An 18,175-nucleotide genomic window follows, 5' to 3' on the forward strand; every position below is an offset into this window, starting at 1 on the left:
CATTCTACTGTCCTTGTTAAAAAATAAACAACTCGACGGGCGTTGGTGGTGAATGCCTTTAATCCCAGCACTTGGGAGGCAGAGGCAGGTGGATCTCTGTGAGTTTGAGGCCAGCCTGGTCTCCAGAGTGAGTGCCAGGATAGGCTCCAAAGCTACACAGAGAAACCCTGCCTCGAAAAACAAAACAAAACAAAATAAATAAAATAAAAAAATAAACAACTCAAGCCCATCAGTGAAAGTTCAGCTGCCCCATCCCCCTCCCAATTTCTTCCTCCCACAGTTAACTATTAGTATTCCATACTCAACACATATGCTTGTAGAAATGCATGATCTTGTTGTATGGCCTGCTAAAAATATTTGGGTTATTAGGGTGTGTATATTTTTCTTTGACATAGTTAGGTTGGAATATATCTTACAAACTTTTGGTGGGGCATCAATACACATAGTCATCTCATTGATTCTAATTGTTACCTAGTAGTGATGTTTTCGATAGAACATAGTTTATCATAGTCTCTGGCCAGTGACTAGTTTATCCAGTTTATTTGCTATCAAAAATACTGTAATAAGATCTCTCTGAAGCCACTGTATGTATGAGTGGATGTATAGACTCCATAACAAATGTCCAGAAGTTAAAAAAAAAAAACTGCAATGTAAATTTTAGTGAGTGCCACAAAATTACTCTCCAAAACAAGTACACTGTGTAGGCACACAGTCTCTGTTAAATAGCATGGATAAACTTTGTATTTTAATATTAGCTCAAAACTATGTAGCTTCTATTTCATAATATGTAGAAGTAAACTAAGCAGCCGAATATTTATATTAAAGAATCTTCACTATTTCCTTCATTAGCTAATGTGAGATATTAAAAATAAAAATATCACTGGATCTATTTTTATAGCGCCCTAGATGCCCTAGGCATGGCTACAACAGCAACAAATTAACCTAAGCATTGATTTTAAATGAGGGAAAGAAGAGATTCAAAAACAGAAACCTCATTAGAATTTTCAGAGTTTTATTAGGACGGTCACCAGATTAGAGCTGTAAAACTGGTCATAAAACCCAATACCTTCCCATAGATATCTTTTGAAATAAACTTGCAGTTCATAAATGCCATTCTTAATAGCTGAAATTTAACATCCAATCAAATTGCAAGCTGATAGATGTACAAAATGCTTGCAGTAATTTTTAGCTATATTTTACTGTATTCTCATCCAACTCAGTGATCTCTGAGGTTTCTGAATTCTGCTGTCCTTTGCCAGATCAGTGATGTGTCAGCTGAGGGTCAGCATTAAAACTCCACTAAATTAGCCAGAAACGCCAACTCTTAAGCTCATCTCCAGAATGGTTTTAGTGCAAAATAGTCCCCTTATGCCTCTTAACACTTCTCGTTTTGCACATTACTACTGTATCAGATCATGGGACATTAAGCATATTTCAACTCATGGGACTAACTCAATCATGTTTTTAGAAATTGAAAACAAATCTTATAACTGGATGAGTGATGATATTGAAGTAATAACAATTTCCTGGTAGGCATGCTTGTTTAATGGATTGCATAGTCTTTCCATGTGTAAACACTGCAGTGGTTTCACTAACAGAAATTGTTCAGTTTTAAGAACTGAAGTTTAACAGTCATTGGGTTTGCTAGATGAGTCACAAGAAATATGGAGTTTGTGCTCTGATTCTCATTAATGGCATCGTTGTCCAACTAAAAGATAACTTAGGAGAGCCAAGTTTACTCCAGCAATAACAGAGTGGGACCAACATAACACTGGGCTTGATTTAAAAGTGCTGTCTTTTTCCCTTTTGCTGGAATGTTCTGTGCCATAATAAGTGTGCTGAATTGTGCTAGCCTCAGCCTGAAGCACAGGGTGATACACTCCTTTTTTGAAAGATATTTAGAAAAATTTGTCTCAGTGCTTGGCAACTACTCTGACAGAAAACAGATAAAAATAAGGGTAGTTTATCAGTTCTGCTGTCCTTATCATGTTTCAGGTTGAAGGCTGTTGAAATGATGAGAAACAAACAACACTAAATAGGGCTTCGTCATTATTGCTGCTGAGGGGAACTCAGGTTCAGCATCAAAGAAAAATGCATTTGCTTTCAAAACTCAATCCTTCATTTTGAGAGGTGCATTGCACTCAGGTATTGACGTCTAAAAATGGAGTAAATTGGAGAAAGCAGGAAAGTGCTGCTGAGGGAACAGAGAAATCCAAACAGTAGTCATCGGCACACTTGTAAAAGCTCTGCATTTTCAGGATTCTGTTTCTTACAGAAGTAGATTGGGGTCTAAGGACTGCCATTACTTAGCTGGAGTAAAGCTTAGCCTCCAGTTGTTTCTGTCACATGGAACTCTTTAACAGCTTGCTTTAATTGTGTAAATATGCATAAATGGAGTGGCCCCTGTTGATGTTTGGGAATGTTACTCATTGTGATCTAGGAAAAGCGCTGATATTTTCACTCTTGCCTCCTTTGGTTTTACAACTCAAGTTGATCACCTTCAATTTCTCTGGCATGGAAATTCTCTGTCATGTGAAATTCTCAGATACAGAGAAACAGTGAAGTCATTGTCCCTTCCCCTGTGTTGATATGATCATCAACTGGCCTAATCTGTTGCAGAAGTAGAATCCTCAGAGGAAATTGTCCTCTGGGCTACAGAAATTGAGGTGAATATTAAAGAAGGTTGATGCTAGCAGATGGTAATTATAAGACAATGGAAAGACCAAAATAAACAGAGCCCGGGGTGAGCAAACTCAAGACTTGGTTGACTTTGGAAAAGCAAAAACTCATAATTATGATCATAAACATATTGTTTAAGAGCCATGAAATTTTTGTATCTACAATATAAACAAAATATTCATAAGTACTTTTGGCAAATATTTCTGTAAATGTCCCAAACCCAAAAAGATTTATGTGCTATCCAAGGTACAGTGTCAGAATGGAGCAGTATGCTTGATAGATGAGACAGAGATTGTACCAGAGCACATCTGCTGTAAGAACCCAACAGGAATTGACTGATAAAGGTCAAAATAAAGACACACAAAACATAGAAGTTGTCAGATACATGGGGCATCAGAAATAATATATCTGTGGGTTTTCTTTATTAAATGCTAGAGACAGATTTCAACCAAGTAGTATATATCAAAAGAATTTAAAATAAAGAAACCACATCAGAAAAGTTAAATTTAAATATCTAAAATGCAATTATTCTAGTATAAGTTTAATAACAATGTCACAGTAAATCCCTAAAGTGGATATTTAGTGTGCTAATGGTGTTAACAACTAACTCTTTAGAAGGCAAAGGCAGCATCTTCCCATTTTGTAGGTATGAATACAGTAAGCATAGGTAACCAGAAACCACTGTGAAGAAATGCTAACAACACATCTTCATGGAATATTTTCACCTCAAGAACATGATATTATAAGGACTAAAAATGTATTTTAAATGTTGCCTTTATAATATACCTTGATTTAAGCACAAATCATGAAAAGTTAATATTTGCCTTTTACCACACCAGCTCACCAACTAAAGAAGAGATAGAGAATTGGCACAGAAAAGCCAAATGTTTATGGTATACGGTTCACTATTGTCTAGAGCATGAGGTGATGTGAGAGCACTTCTTCCTGGAAATTTGTGCCTGAGTGTCAATGAGAGAGGCTACAAAGAAATGAGCCACCTGGAGAAGCTGCTGCCGAGGCTCCCACCTGCTGCTATTGAGGCTCTGATGGTGTGGGATGGACATTTTAGGGATACCCAAGGAAGAGCTGCCCTCTTAGGATTCACGAGCTTAGACACTGTTGATAAGAGAAGGATGAGAGGTTAGAGATGCAATTCACCTCTGCAGGCCTATCAGAGGTACACAGATCAGTGACATGGTTATAAAGGAGACAACTAGGGAAATAGGCTTGGCTTCATCACAGACATGAAACCCAAACATTATTCAGATGATTAATCCTGATTGTCAACCTGACTAGGTTGTGAAGCATCTCTGGTTATGTCTATAAGGTTGTTTCTGCAAGGACTACCTAAGGGGTTGTAGAACCATCCATAGGCGGAGAACAAAGAAAGAATACCAAAAAAAAAAAAAAAAAAAAAACAAAACAAAACAAAACAAAAAACCAGCCTGTCATTTTCTCTCTTCCTCTACCTCTCTGTCTGCTACTTTCTGCCCTCTCCTCTTCCCTCCCTCCTTCCATCTCCCTCTTCCTTTCTCTCCCTCTGCTTCTTCCTCCCACTCCCCCTCCTTCTCTTCCTAACTTTTCTATCACCACTTTTCTTCCTGGACACCATGGAGTGACATATTTTCCTTCACTGTCCCTACTATGAGGGCTGATGCCTCTGAAGCAGAGAACCAAAGTCCTTCTCACCTTAAGCTATTTTCTTTGGTACTGCACACAGCAACATAAGACTGTTTTGAAACTGAAAACTAACACAAAACTGAGACACAGTCAGAAGTGTCTACTAATTTAGTCAGATGACATTTAGAATTCATCTTTGCTTTTTACCACTGATATGATAGGAATTCCACCCTACCAATCAGTAGACTCATTACACAAAACCATGACATCATTCTTCTATCATTATATTATTATTTGGGGGTTCTTCTTTGCTTTGAATAATCACAAAATTCCTTTTCCTATCATCAAGCCCAATATGGTATCAAATGTTTCCCCATACTGCTTCAATTAGTGTCTTAGAAGGAAGAAGGCCTTTCAAGGAAACTCCCCAAGAGATAAGTGTCTGTTGATAAGAGTTATTATGCAGGAGTGGCCTACAACACAATCTGACCCAGACAGGTATATTGGCAAACTTGAATCTTAGCTCTGCCACCTGCCATGAGTTCTGTAGCTTCAGGAAAAGACCCAGATATTGCTAATTTAAAAAGGAGATAGCATTTATTATGTGCTACTGAGACACCAAGACCTATGGTGGAAAGGCTTTGGCTTCCATCTCATTTGCTATGGCAACCTATGTCAAAGCAGTAAGTTTCTTGAACATGAAGTATTATTAGTTAGACATACAAAGAGAAGCTAGAACATGCTGAAGAGGAAGATTAAAGCAAGGTTTTAAAAGCTAAATCACAAATAATACAGAAAAGACTAAAACAGTTTTTTAGAATTTTGTTGCTTGTGTCCTTGTGTCTTCAGAGATAGAACTGAAAAATATATTTCTAAAAGAGTTTTTCTTCCTGTGTATTGCAGAAACCTTGATGAGTTTAATTCAGCCTTAAGACTTAATGGATCATTAGACTCATTAATTGACTAGATCATATTCACTATTGGATGTAATAAAAATGAAAATAAATAAATCCTACAAAGTTTATATGACATTCTCAAGGTCATATTAGGTGTGGAAAAGTACCTTAATTTTCAGACTTGTTTTAAGACAGGCATGTATCTAATCCTTATGCCTTGAAATGACTACCCCAGAAAAAAACAAGAGCACATAAATTCAGAGGGGGTCCATTTCTTGCCTTTCTTCTCTAAATAAACGAGAAAACAGTAAATAGTTTGCTATGCTCTGTGCAGTGAAAATACATATTGTTCATAGACTCCCTTTTGTCTCTTCTCAAACATTTTAATTTGGACTCAGGTACATATTTGATTTTTTCCCTTCCGTTTTTTTTGGAAGGGGGTTAATAAATTACTATAAAAAGCCTTGAACTCTCTGGAGTTTGAATCATTCCTCTCAAGTCTCCTGATTTCTGCATTACCTTTCTTAACATGGAGACACTAGTCATCTAGACATTTGAATGGTTCCAAGGGAATTTTAAGAAAATGCTCCTGCCATAACTATAGTCAGTTTGATATTTAGTCTTGGATAGACTCATAGTGTTTTTTGCTAAAAAGAGTTGCATATACCATTATTCATTAGAAATCATGCCAAGTTAGAAGGAGAAAATACAGCATTCTTCATTTCCAAAAGGCTTTTTATTCAGGGTCTATCAATGCCATGTTAGTTTGTGAACTTAAAATTTAGAGTTTTAGAATCTAGGGACCTTTGGTACAGTAGATATAGAAATATGTGATATTAAATTAGTGATTGTGTGAAATTTGTATAGTCTACAAACAATAGGTTCCTTTATCAAAGCTGGATTTGATATGTGTGATCACTAATTGAATTAATTACTTTTTAATATGCTCTCTTACTAGCTTATAGACACATGACACTAGAGAGTAACGTGTCTTTTGAGATTGGACACCATTTTTATCCATCTCATTCATTGTGTACTTTTGACAAGACTCCTTATCAGCAATATGCTTTGAAGTCATTTCTTCTTGTGTTAGTCCATCACCTCAGTTCTTCATCCTTCAAGTTCCATTTCCAATCCATACCAACACAGCCCTGTCTTTTATTATAACATAGTTATCAAAATCATTATATTCTTTGATAGGCTTCAGAATCTTTAATGATAAGAACAAAGTATAGATATAGTCACATCCCCTGCCTATCTGAGCAAAATACTTGTGAAATCATTACTAAGTCTACAGAACTGCAATTGGACAGACAAATAAATAAAAACAAGTATACAGATGCCAACAGACAGTGGCTTGCCATAAATGAAGGAGACTAGCTATTAATCAGGAGTCTGCAATGACTAATCTTGTTTGTCAACTTGACACATGTTAGAAGAGGAATCCTCAGTTGAAGTGCTGTCTCTATCAGATGATCTCTGGGCATATTTGTGGGGCATTTTTCTTGATCCTAATTATTGTAAGAGGACTCAGCAGATTTTGGGCAGTACTATGTCCAAGGCAGGTGGGCCTGATCTGTATAAGAAAGCCTGGAGTCAAGCAAAAAGGCAGCATTCCTCCATTGGTTTCTGCTTTACGTTCTTGCTTTCGAGGTCCTCCTGTCTTGGCTTCCCTCAGTGATGGTCTGTAAGCTATAAGCTAAAATAAACCCTCCCTGCCAAATTGACGTTTCTCATGGTGCTTATCAGAGGAAGAGAAAACACACTAGAACAGAGTCTGCAATACATATCTCTTCTTGCTGAATAAATATTTACTATGAGGCAAATATGGATAATGAAAAGGAGGAAGGCATTTTGCATTGATACATTCTGGACACATAACTGCTCAGCTTGAAGTATTAGATCAAAGCAAACACAAGGCTTACCTTGACACTGCAGGAACAAAGGTGTGCTATTTTCTTAGTATCCTTTTCCATACTAGAGAATGCTCAGTGTTTTAAGTCCCCTGCCTCTGTTGAGCTAGTCCCTTAAATGTGCCTGTCTCCTTGGAGCAGCAGACCTTGCCAGCCATTATGGATTGTCTCTTTCATGTCCTTTTCTTTGAGTGTGTTTCTTCCAACTGGAACACTGACCCATAAGTCCATGCATAATGGGTTTTAAGTTTACCTTAAATCTCATTGTGTAACCAAGATTGAGGCCTTTATTTTCCATACTGCATGCTTGAATTTCACTGGGAATTTTCAAGTACATTCAACTCTGAAAGAAAAGGAAATAAGAAGGAACACACACTCTTGGCTGATTGTTATTTATTAATATTTCTCTTAATTCTACACTGTATTATTTTCACTGTACAACATTTTCACATATTAATTTCATAATCCCACCTGACTAGTTTTAAAAACAGAATTTTACAATAAGAGATACTTGAGTTATTTAGAAGATACTTTGCTTTCATTTTCATTTGTCAATCAAAAATTGAGTAAGATTGTTTTGTCTAAAAAGCCTAGTTAGATATCTTTGTCCTTGTTTTTTAAACTGGATTTTATATATTCCATACTAGCCTCAAACTTACTAGGCTAGCTCAAACTCCTGATCTTCCTGCCTCCAGCCAAGTGTTAGGGTATACACATGCTGGAACATGTGGCTCTCTAAATGATATTAACCAATAATTGTTCTGAAAATGAACAGCCTAATTAATGTTTGTATCTTTCGTGGGAGGTGCTTGGGCTTAGCAGCTGATCCATGCTTTGTCAATGCCCATGGGAGGCCTGTGCTTTTCTGGGTAAATACAGAGGAGGGCTGTATTGACGTGGGGAGGAGCAAGTGGGGAGAGAGTGGGAGGAGAAGTGGGAGGGGATGCTACAGTGAAAAAATAAATATAATAATAATAATACCTATACTGTGTCATGACAAAATGGCACTAAGTATAGCATTTCTATAATATGAAGTGAAATGAACCATGCTCATTTTGTTTTAATATATATGTATCTGTCATTGGTGCTAAATCTTTTTATTCTGATTGAAAATTCTTGTAATACCTACTTGAGTCAAATTCAAGGTGTGAGTTGTGGTTAATGAAATGATACAGATTTTCTTATATGTTGGTTTCTTGCTAAATTCATATGAGCTTTCCCCCTTTTCTGTTTGTCTTAGTGCGGGTGTTGGCCGGACTGGCTGTTTCATTGAATAGATGCCAGTTAGAAAGAATAAAGCATGAAAAAACTGTAGATATTTATGGCCATGTAGAGAGCCCAGAGGAATTGGTGCAAACAGAGGACCAGTACAGATGCGCTGTTAGAAGCAGTGACATGTGGAGAAGTGCCGGCTAGAAACTTGTATGCCTACATTCAGAAGCTGACACAAATAGAAACAGGGGAGAATCACCGGAATGGAGCTCGAATAAGGTACGGCATATGAATCAGTTAAGAAAGTTATTTTGTCTTTGAAATAGGCTTCACTTCGATCTTTCTTTTGAAGTACAGGGTTCATTTAGTCTTCAGTGGTAACAGATTATGTTTCTTCTTTTTTTCTCTATTCTATTTTTTGTTCCCTAACAATACTGGGGGCCCTTGATGTGATATCAATTTAAATTCAGAAATAATGTTCTCAAATTGCAATGTTTACAATATTCAGAGGGGAATATAGAATAATTAGCCAAAAGGAAGTCACTTTGCATATTTAATCAAGTACACAGAAGATTGATATCTGAAAAGGGCATCTTAGGCACATTGCATTCAAACCATTGTCTAAAATTATCTTTTTGATTTTTTTTCTTTTTAAATTCAACAGCGTCTAGCAGCTCAAAAGCTCACACCTCAAATTCACAAATCTTCCATGTAATAAATTCAAAAACCGCCTTGTTAATATTATGCCATATGAATCCACAAGGGTGTGCCTGCAACCTATCCGAGGAGTAGAAGGCTCCGGCTTTTCTTGATGGATACAGGTATCCACCCCTACTCCCCTGACAATCTTGATAATTGCATGTGTCCTAGATTTAAAACCACAAAGAATTTATTATCAATTCAAAGCCATTTTCTTTCTGAATAGATCATCATTCATTTCTTTGTGGGATTTTTTTTTATTTTAGATAGAATTAAGCAGTAGTAAGAGAGTTGCTATTGTGTGGGAATGGAGAAGTGTGCTTGTGTGGTGTATGTTCATGCTTATATGGGTGTGTACATGTGGGTGAGTATGATGTATGTGCATGTTTATACCAGTGTAAGTGTGTTGGGGGCATGTGTGCAATACTAGTGTGGATATGCTGGGGGGTGCATATGAATACCAAAGATCAGCATTACATGTCTTCCTCAGTTGTTTGCCAGATTGTTTTGGAGATTTGCAGATTATTTTGGTCTTTGAACCTAGAGCTCATCCCTTCAGCTGAACTGGCTAGCCAGTGAGATTTAGCCATCCACCTGTTACCTACCTACCTACACACACACACACACACACACACACACACACACACACACACTTTCAGCACTTTCTATCAGTGCTGAGGATCTGAACAGCAGACATTTTACTCCCTGACCCATCTCCTCACTCTCCCATTATTGCTTCTTTTTTAATTTTTTTTATTTTTTGGTTTTTCGAGACAGGGTTTCTCTGGGTACATTATTGCTTCTTTTAAAGTGACCTTCTCTCCTGTTCTTTCAGAAACCATTCAGATCTAGCAAGTGATAAGCAGCTATTTTAGACCCCCTTTTCATAAGCATAATAGATTATATGAGCATTGTTTCTTGAAAATGAAGTCACACAACTCAGCATTTAAGTGATTTGTATAACACATGAAATTGAGCTAATAGCACTGCACTAAATTTAAATAACAAAGATAAAGACATACATAACAATATTAACAACTCAATTGATTTTTCAAGGTCCCCAACATGCACTAAATGATCTTATTGATTATGTATCCTAATGGGAATCCCTTGCAATTGAATTAATAATGTATTTAGGATTGGTGTTAACAATTCCCAAATCAATTTGCGCATGTCCTCAAAGTACTTTAACATTTTCTTTTCATTCTCTCTACTCAGACAACAGAAAGCCTACATTGCTACCCAGGGGCCCTTAGCAGAGACGACTGAAGACTTCTGGCGCATGCTTTGGGAACACAATTCTACCATTGTTGTGATGCTCACCAAGCTGAGAGAAATGGGCAGAGTAAGTGTATCACCCAATCTGGAAAAATCACATCAAGCTTTCTAATTTACCTAGTTTTTGTAAGACTCAGTACTGTGGGTGCAGTGACATGCAGTCATAGAGACAAATAAGTCAGTTGGTGGTGCCCACTGACTTATGTTGGACTCTCAGCTAGTTACATTTTGTGTTAATCAGTTAGAATTTTATGACCAAATGGTCATCATTTCCCCATGTAAAGGAGCTTAAATTCATGACTTTTGTTCCTAAGCCAAGCTGTATTTTCCCCTTCCATTGAGCATGGTGTTAGAAAGACACATAATATTTCTAAAGTGCAAATCTGTTTTTTTTAAAAATCATTATTGTGAAGTACACATAAAGTAACATCCCAGATACTTGAAACCCCACCACCCCGACACCAGGTATAGCACCTGAGAGCATGTTTGTCATGCTGTTGGAGATAGTCTCATTCTGTCTCTTCTTTTTATAAATTACATATAGACTATGGCTAAAAACCAATTTTTAGAGCTCATTTAGAAAGCAAAAAGATATAAGGCCAAGAAGTTATCCTTGTCTTAATATGGCTTGCTGATTCTGCAAGGCTAACAATAAAAGTCACCAGAACTCCCGGGACCCCAACTCCTCGGTTAACAGCTAAGATGGAACTAGATCAATGCACAGGCTTCCTTCTGCTTCATCCTTGGTGATTTCCTAAGTATAAACCGCAATGGTCTAAAAGAAATGTGCTGATATAATACAGACCAAAATGGAGAGCATTGCCCAAGGACTTATGTAATTATTTAAATAATTCACAGTCCCAATTGAAACATGCAGTTCAACTGGTGGGAATAAGGAGGTATGTTTTGCCAGACTCTGTGCTATGTTTTTTGAAAAAAAAAAAAAAAGAACAAATCATAACACCAGATAATTTGCCTGTCTTTAGGCTAGGGGTTCAAAAGAATAGGTGCATGCAATTGAAATTGCCTTGATTTTAGAAATGTATTAAGAAGAGAACAAATTTAGATAGGCAATGTTTTGTTAGCACCCTAGAGTAACATTAATCTCTCCTTTTAGGAGAAATGTCATGTTTACTGGCCACAGAACGATCTGCAAGATACTAGTTTATTGTTGTGGATCCAATGGCTGAAACAACATGCCTCAGTATATCCTGAGGGAATTCAAGGTCACAGATGCCAGGGTAAGTTCAACTGGACCATTAGCCAGAAATTAGGGTGAAGTATACTTCCCTGGAAGAAACCTTTGCCAAATAACCATTCTCAAAAGGAAAAGAAATCACCCATTATGGATGACTTTAGAGGAAAAGAGTCTGTAACTTTGCCTCTGTCTGGGAAATGTTCTCATAAACCCTGGGTTGGCTTCCCTTCAAATGTACCACCTGGAAGGCCAGCTTTGGGGTACTTTCTTGGTGACTGCCTGTGTTGGGAAGCATTTATGGAGTGGTTGGCTGCACTTAAGTTCACCTTCTCAGCACATTCTCATTGGAGAGTTTTTGATTTCTTCATTACTCCAGGCTGTAAATATGTTGTTGTTTGTACAGCCCTTGAGGTCATATGGGCTTGTAGGTTAATTTGGTATCACTTTCAAACTGCAGAGCAAATGGCATTCCTTGGAAGCTTCTGACAAGCCTTGCACATTCTAATTTGCTTCCTGGCATGGTTTATTCCTCCATGTGCTAATGTGTCTGTCCATGAAAACTGTGAACTGACAACCCTTGCTGGCTAATTTTCATTCTGCATTTCTTATAAAGATTGCTGAGTCCAAGGTCCAGCCCTGATGTAAGCGATTGTATGCATAAACTTTAATATATTTGCCATTAGAAATTCTCAAACCGTGATTGCAAACACATCTTAGGGGAGGCCAGGTCAGCTCAAAGCCCTGCTTTATTTTTGGAACTGTGATAGTGGGTGGGTTGACTAAAACTCTGGGGTGGGGGGAGCAGTGTGTAGTTGATCCATTGTTTTTTTAGGAGAGCTGCTTTCACTCAGCTCAAGTTTGTCTGCTAATCCCTAAAGCCTCTCCCTGGCTGTGACAGTGAAAGGGACAGAAACCTAGACAAAGAGACTATGATTCACAGAAGGATTGGCTCAGGTGATAGACTTGATAATCCGAGGAAGTGTAATGTATTAATTACTCCAAATGCGACCACATAGAGGAAGCTATTATGTTTCAAGATCTCATTTTGTAATTGTCCAAGTAAGCATGCCCTGATGCCTGCCAGTATTGCTACTGTGTGAGTCAAACACCTAAGTTACTGGAAAGTAAATTTCCTAGCTATTTCTGGTAATAGAAAAGAAAATGAAGGTTTAACCGAAAGTGAACACATTTACCTCGCTCCAAGTTAAACCTAATCACATGGAGGGAGAAAGATTAAAGCAGAACTTGCTCACATTGTTTTAAAGTCTCTCTTTAAACAATGCCAGAGCCTTGTTGTGTTTGCTCCCAGTATGCCTCTCATCTCAACTTCTGAGTTCAGAAAGCCAGTAAGCATTTGAGAATACACTACTGTTAAGCAACTAACCTTTAAAAAGCAGGTGGTTTCTTCAAATAGTGTTTGTGCATATGACCTGTTCTTTACATCACAAGTGACTATGGTCAAAAGTCAAATCTTCAGGACACTCAGAAGAAAATTCACTCAGTCTGTGACTTTCTTCCCTGTGCCCTCCTAACCTTTCCCAGGAAAAGGTGGGAATAAGTAAGGCTTCCATAGTCAACAACTAGGAGCTGGTGATGTCACCAAATACTTTCTGTGTTCCTCTGTATTCTCTCAAAGATGGTGTGATCCTCTGTTCTCTCCTCAAGAATCTACTGTACTACTAGAGCACATGATTTGTGGTCATCCTGAGTGGAGCCACCTCTCTTTTCAATTGCCTGTGATTGGGTTATTTCTACAAATCTTAGAAACAAGCATTCCTAGGTACAAAAGAAACTTAGAAGGAAAGATTAGTTGCCAAGAAAGGGAAGCAGGAAGCCACTGGGAGCGCCTCTTCAAATGAGATCAGTGCCAACAGACATGAGTCTAGCTAAGCTTCCCCGGGTGGGTATCAGCAAGAATTCCTGTAAGGATGAGCAAAGGTTCGCTTCTGCTGTTGTACTTCCAAACAATCCCAGAAAGAGTCTGAAAGTACTCCATGCCTTATCTTCTTTAAATAGTTCTTCTTGAGTTTGAAGTTGAGATATATATATATATTCTCTTTAGAAAAGTAGTTAATAGAAATACCAAGCAAATGCCTTAGACATCCATCATTAATTTAGTACTTCTGGTAGTTGCTGTGTATATAAAACATTATAGTAAATGGAGTTCACCTATTTCTTTTTTGAATTATCATGTTTTAGATATGGCTTGTTTTCATATAAGTTTAGGGCTATCTGTGTGGACTACTTAATTTTTGAGGCCAGTCAAGAGGATACCTTTTGGGAGAAAAAAGGGAGCAGGGGAGATACTTGCAAATAATACCCTGGGATTCTCTCTGTATTAGTTTCCTTTTCTATTCCTGTGATAAAACACTGACCAAAAGCAACTTGGAAGTAAGGACTTATTTGATTTACAGGTTCCTCATCAAGGGAACCAGGGAAAGAGCTCAAAGCAGGAACCTGGAAGCAGGACCTGAAGCAGAGACCATGGAGGAGCACTACTTACTGTGTCGCTCTCCATGGCTCACTCAGCTTGATTTCTTGTACCACCCAGGGGCACCTGTCTGGGGTAACACTGCTACTTTTGGCTGCAGCCTCCCATATAAATCATTAATCAAGAAAATGCCCACATATGTGCATACAAGACAATCTGATAGAAACAATTCCCTAATCAGGGCTACCTTTCCCAGAGACTCTGGTTTGTGTCAAGTTGACCAAAACAAACTGACACAGTGTCCTTAAGCTGAAATTTAATCATCATTTGACATGGTTCATGGTGGTGACTCACACGTGGCTAGAAAGTGCTTACCTCAGAGACATGTGAGGTGGCCAGGTCAACAACAGCTACCTGGTTTATATTAGCTTCTTTGAATGTTGCCATTTGTCATTTACAGTGCTAGAAATCAGCATACATGGCTGATGTGAAATCATTGTAACAACAACAAGCCTCTGATGTAGATGCCATGGTTGCATGCTCCTTTCAATTTGGAGAAATTATTAGATTGAAGTAGAGTATATATGATTTGGGAGGGACTTATATGAATGTATTGATTTAAAATTTAAACTTTGAGGCTCAGAAGTACTTCTGAAGAAGATAACTCAAATACATTTGTAATTTAAATGTATCTAAATGTTGACATTGTTAGCAGTAGATAATCCACACACATAACTAAGTTTCTCTGGACATGTTCCTAATGTTTTCCTTCTCTTTTCATTTTTTTGCGGAAAAATCCTGAATGCTCTTGTGGTTTGTGTCCTTGCTGAATTCTCCTGGCATGCTGCTTCATGGCTGGTTATGTGGCTTCCCCTCTAAAGGACGGCCAGTCCCGAACAGTGAGGCAGTTCCAGTTCACTGACTGGCCAGAACAAGGAGTGCCAAAGTCTGGAGAAGGATTTATTGACTTCATCGGCCAAGTCCATAAAACAAAGGAGCAGTTTGGCCAAGATGGACCCATTTCGGTGCATTGCAGGTGAGCAGGGAGTCACTAATGCTAACTAGACATTTAGAATTAATGCTAGGAAGCTTTGAAAATGGCTGTTCTTTATTTACTTTATGTACAAGCTTGTTAGAATAAATCTGTATAATTGAAATTTATTTTCAGAACATCCTATGAAGCATGAAGTAAAGATTTGGTTCTTTTGCTTTCCATAAAATGAAAAGAATTAAATGTTTTATCCCCCAAATTGATCCCTTGTTAAAAACAAAACAAAACAAGAAACCAGTTTTTTTTTTTTTTTTGTCGCCAAGATTGTAGGCATGTCCCCTAACAATAATGTATAGCAGTGTCAGTGTTTGCTTTCTTTCTGTGTAGCTGCACTGACAACTGCCTTTCTGTATCTTTCCCTTTATCTCTGCAAAGAACTGTGAATAGCTGCCAAGCCTTAATAGCAATACTAATTCCTGCAAGTCAATAAGTGATTAGTATGGTGCCTCAGTTCAAAATGCAATTTGCTTGAAAATTGTTGCTATATCAGAAAATGAAGCACCTTCAATTTAATTATTTCCAACAGTTTCTAGAGCATTTTGTAATTTAAGTCACTGAAGTTAATAGAAATACTAAGTGAACGCTTTAGACATCCACCATAAATTTAGTGCACATGGAAGTTGCTGTATGTTCCAGACATAGTAATAGGAATTCACCTCCCTCTTTTTAAACTACCATATTTCAGGATCCTGAAAGTTTGAAGTTTCAGTTTTTAATATATCTATAGTCAATCTTGAAAGCATTTATGTATGAAAAGCCTGGTACTTTCAAAACAATTGTTTTTAATACCATAGGAAGCAAGACATCAAAATGGAAAAATTAGACATAGCCGTCACACTCTTGTCCTGGATCTGTACTTTTACGAACATGTATAACACTGAGCTCCTGTTTTCTCTTCAGGTCTCTGTGATCATTTCTAACAATGCTTTATTTCTCAGACTTGCAAACATTTGTCTTATGCTGTCAAAATCCCTTGCTACATTCAACTAAAGAACAGATAGGATGTGATGTATGGTCTCCAGGATTTAAAGTTGATATTATAAACTAGAGTTGAAACATCCAGTTTTTTGGTTTTTGTGTTTGGTTTTTTTTTTTTTTTTGATATTAGCACATGATTTCTCCACTTAATTCAGACTTTCTCAGTATGACTTCTAAGGAAAGAATATGTGTGATATTCATAATTTAAGCTTAAGCCGTGTGTTACTTTGCTTTGGGGTTGTTTTTAGACAATGACTGAGAAACCCCTTAATACAAAGGTTCCCATGTTATATGCATGTATATTCACATATCTCATTACATTTCAAAGTCTTCTAGATACATATTTTTCTTATTTTTGAATGCCCTGGAATAACACTTATTTCTGTCATGTAAAATGAACATGTAATATTAACTTCAATAAAGTTAGAAGTTAATGAGGCAGATGAATGTTCTTTTCTCGAAAATTCTTAGTAGAAATCCAGAAACCCTTATGTTTTTGTTTGGGGGGGGTTATATTTGATTAACCAAGTCAAAGTAAGACACATCCTAAAATATCTGGATGATTGGACAAAATTGTCACAATTCAGAGACCCTCATGGTATGGGACTCACAGAGCTGAAGGGATCTGCAAGATCCCTTGGCTGTTGTTGGGGCTGAATAACTTCAGCTCCTTTTTAACAATTCCCCATTGATTAAAAGCCTCACTTAGCATTAGTCCTTAGATTCATGAGAAATTGCAGTTTGTAGAAGCACACACTATTTATATATGCCTGTCAGCTCCATCCTGTAGTAAATGAATCCATCTGTTTTCTACATTCTGTGCCCAACCTCCTCACACTCCTTTTAATTAAGCTCCAAAAATGTAAAGGATATTTTTTTTTCAGATTATTCAGTGTTCTCGTTACCTAAAGCCCCAGATGTCACTTCTTAAGAGTACAAGAGCTATCAATTAGTTTTCTTCCTGGCTGCTGTGAAGATTCTGGAATTATCTTAAAATATCAATGGGAACAGAAAAAAACTCAAAAATTTGCTGAAAAGTAGCAAGAAATTTGGGATATTTTACCTGCTGATCACCTGAAAATAAGCAGTTCAGTGCAGAGCTCGTTGGCTCTTAGCAGTACAGTCAAAGGTCCTTTTCAGAATCTGTTGAAATTTTATAGCTTTCCTGGAATTGAAGTATAGTGGGATATTTCTAGAATCAATGCACGTAGGATATTCATAGTTTCTCAAAGGCTAGGAGAAAAAGCATGCCATTAAAAAGACTGTTATAGAATCTATTTTTTCATACCCAACACAATGTCAATAGTGAAGTATTCTCTAAGCCTTGATGCACACTTGTTACCTTTTTAGATAATGACATATCCTTCATGAATATGTATAAGAAAGGGGGAATCATCATGATGTGTTCCACCTTGTTCTAATATATCTCATAGTTTACATAAAGGCAAAGTCTTAAATTTCAGGATCTACATGAAGAGTACAGGAATATTTTATCTGTTCATCCTTTTCTATATTGATTTTATAATATTATTTCTTGACCTGTTCAACTGGTGTTACACTGTGTTATAGAAATGCATTCTATTTAATAAGACCCAATCCTAATTACTTACACTCGTGTAGTAAAAGAATTATCACTTTGTCTCGAATATGCTTGTGGAGAAATGGGGAATTTGGAAGCTGGTAGTAGAATGTCTGCTTCCAAAGCAAATGAGGTCAAGACTATGACCACGTTACTCATGTTGCCTTTGTTCTTACAACAGTGCTGGCGTTGGAAGAACTGGAGTCTTTATAACACTGAGTATTGTTTTGGAAAGAATGAGATATGAAGGGGTTGTAGATATCTTCCAGACAGTCAAAATGTTAAGAACACAGCGACCAGCCATGGTACAAACAGAGGTAAGAAAACATTTGGTATCACCTTCCAAAACCCTAAATCCTTAAACAAAAAGCCGGGTGGTGGTGGCGCACGCCTTTAATCCCAGCACTCTGGAGGCAGAGGCAGTAGGATCTCTATGAGTTGCAGACCAGCCTGGTCTACAAGAGCTAGTTCCAGGACAGCCTCCAAAGCCACAGAGGAACCCTGTCTCAAAAAAAAAAAAAAAAAAAAAAAAAAAAAAAAAAAAAAAAAAAAAACCAAAAAAACAAAATACACTGGCAAAATACAGAAGACCACTATGGGAAAAACATCCAGTTGTTTACTTAATATTTTAAAACCACAGT

The 18,175-nt window shown here is 37.3% G+C and overlaps 1 protein-coding gene across 1 annotated transcript in view; it reads left to right on the forward strand.

The window, feature by feature from the left end:
* Ptprd (protein tyrosine phosphatase receptor type D) overlaps window positions 1–18,175 on the forward strand; it is a 366,069-nt gene that overhangs the window by 344,964 nt on the left and 2,930 nt on the right. The window contains 12 exon segments of the mRNA XM_035438957.1: window positions 8,349–8,381; window positions 8,383–8,478; window positions 8,480–8,572; window positions 8,574–8,616; window positions 8,992–9,119; window positions 9,121–9,141; window positions 10,238–10,364; window positions 11,415–11,436; window positions 11,439–11,486; window positions 11,489–11,538; window positions 14,808–14,962; window positions 17,716–17,851. Coding sequence (XP_035294848.1) covers window positions 8,349–8,381; window positions 8,383–8,478; window positions 8,480–8,572; window positions 8,574–8,616; window positions 8,992–9,119; window positions 9,121–9,141; window positions 10,238–10,364; window positions 11,415–11,436; window positions 11,439–11,486; window positions 11,489–11,538; window positions 14,808–14,962; window positions 17,716–17,851 — 952 coding nt within the window.

The sequence above is a fragment of the Cricetulus griseus genome, chromosome 2 (genome assembly GCF_003668045.3).
Source record: "Cricetulus griseus strain 17A/GY chromosome 2, alternate assembly CriGri-PICRH-1.0, whole genome shotgun sequence".
In the NCBI taxonomy this organism is placed as follows: Eukaryota; Metazoa; Chordata; class Mammalia; order Rodentia; family Cricetidae; genus Cricetulus; species Cricetulus griseus.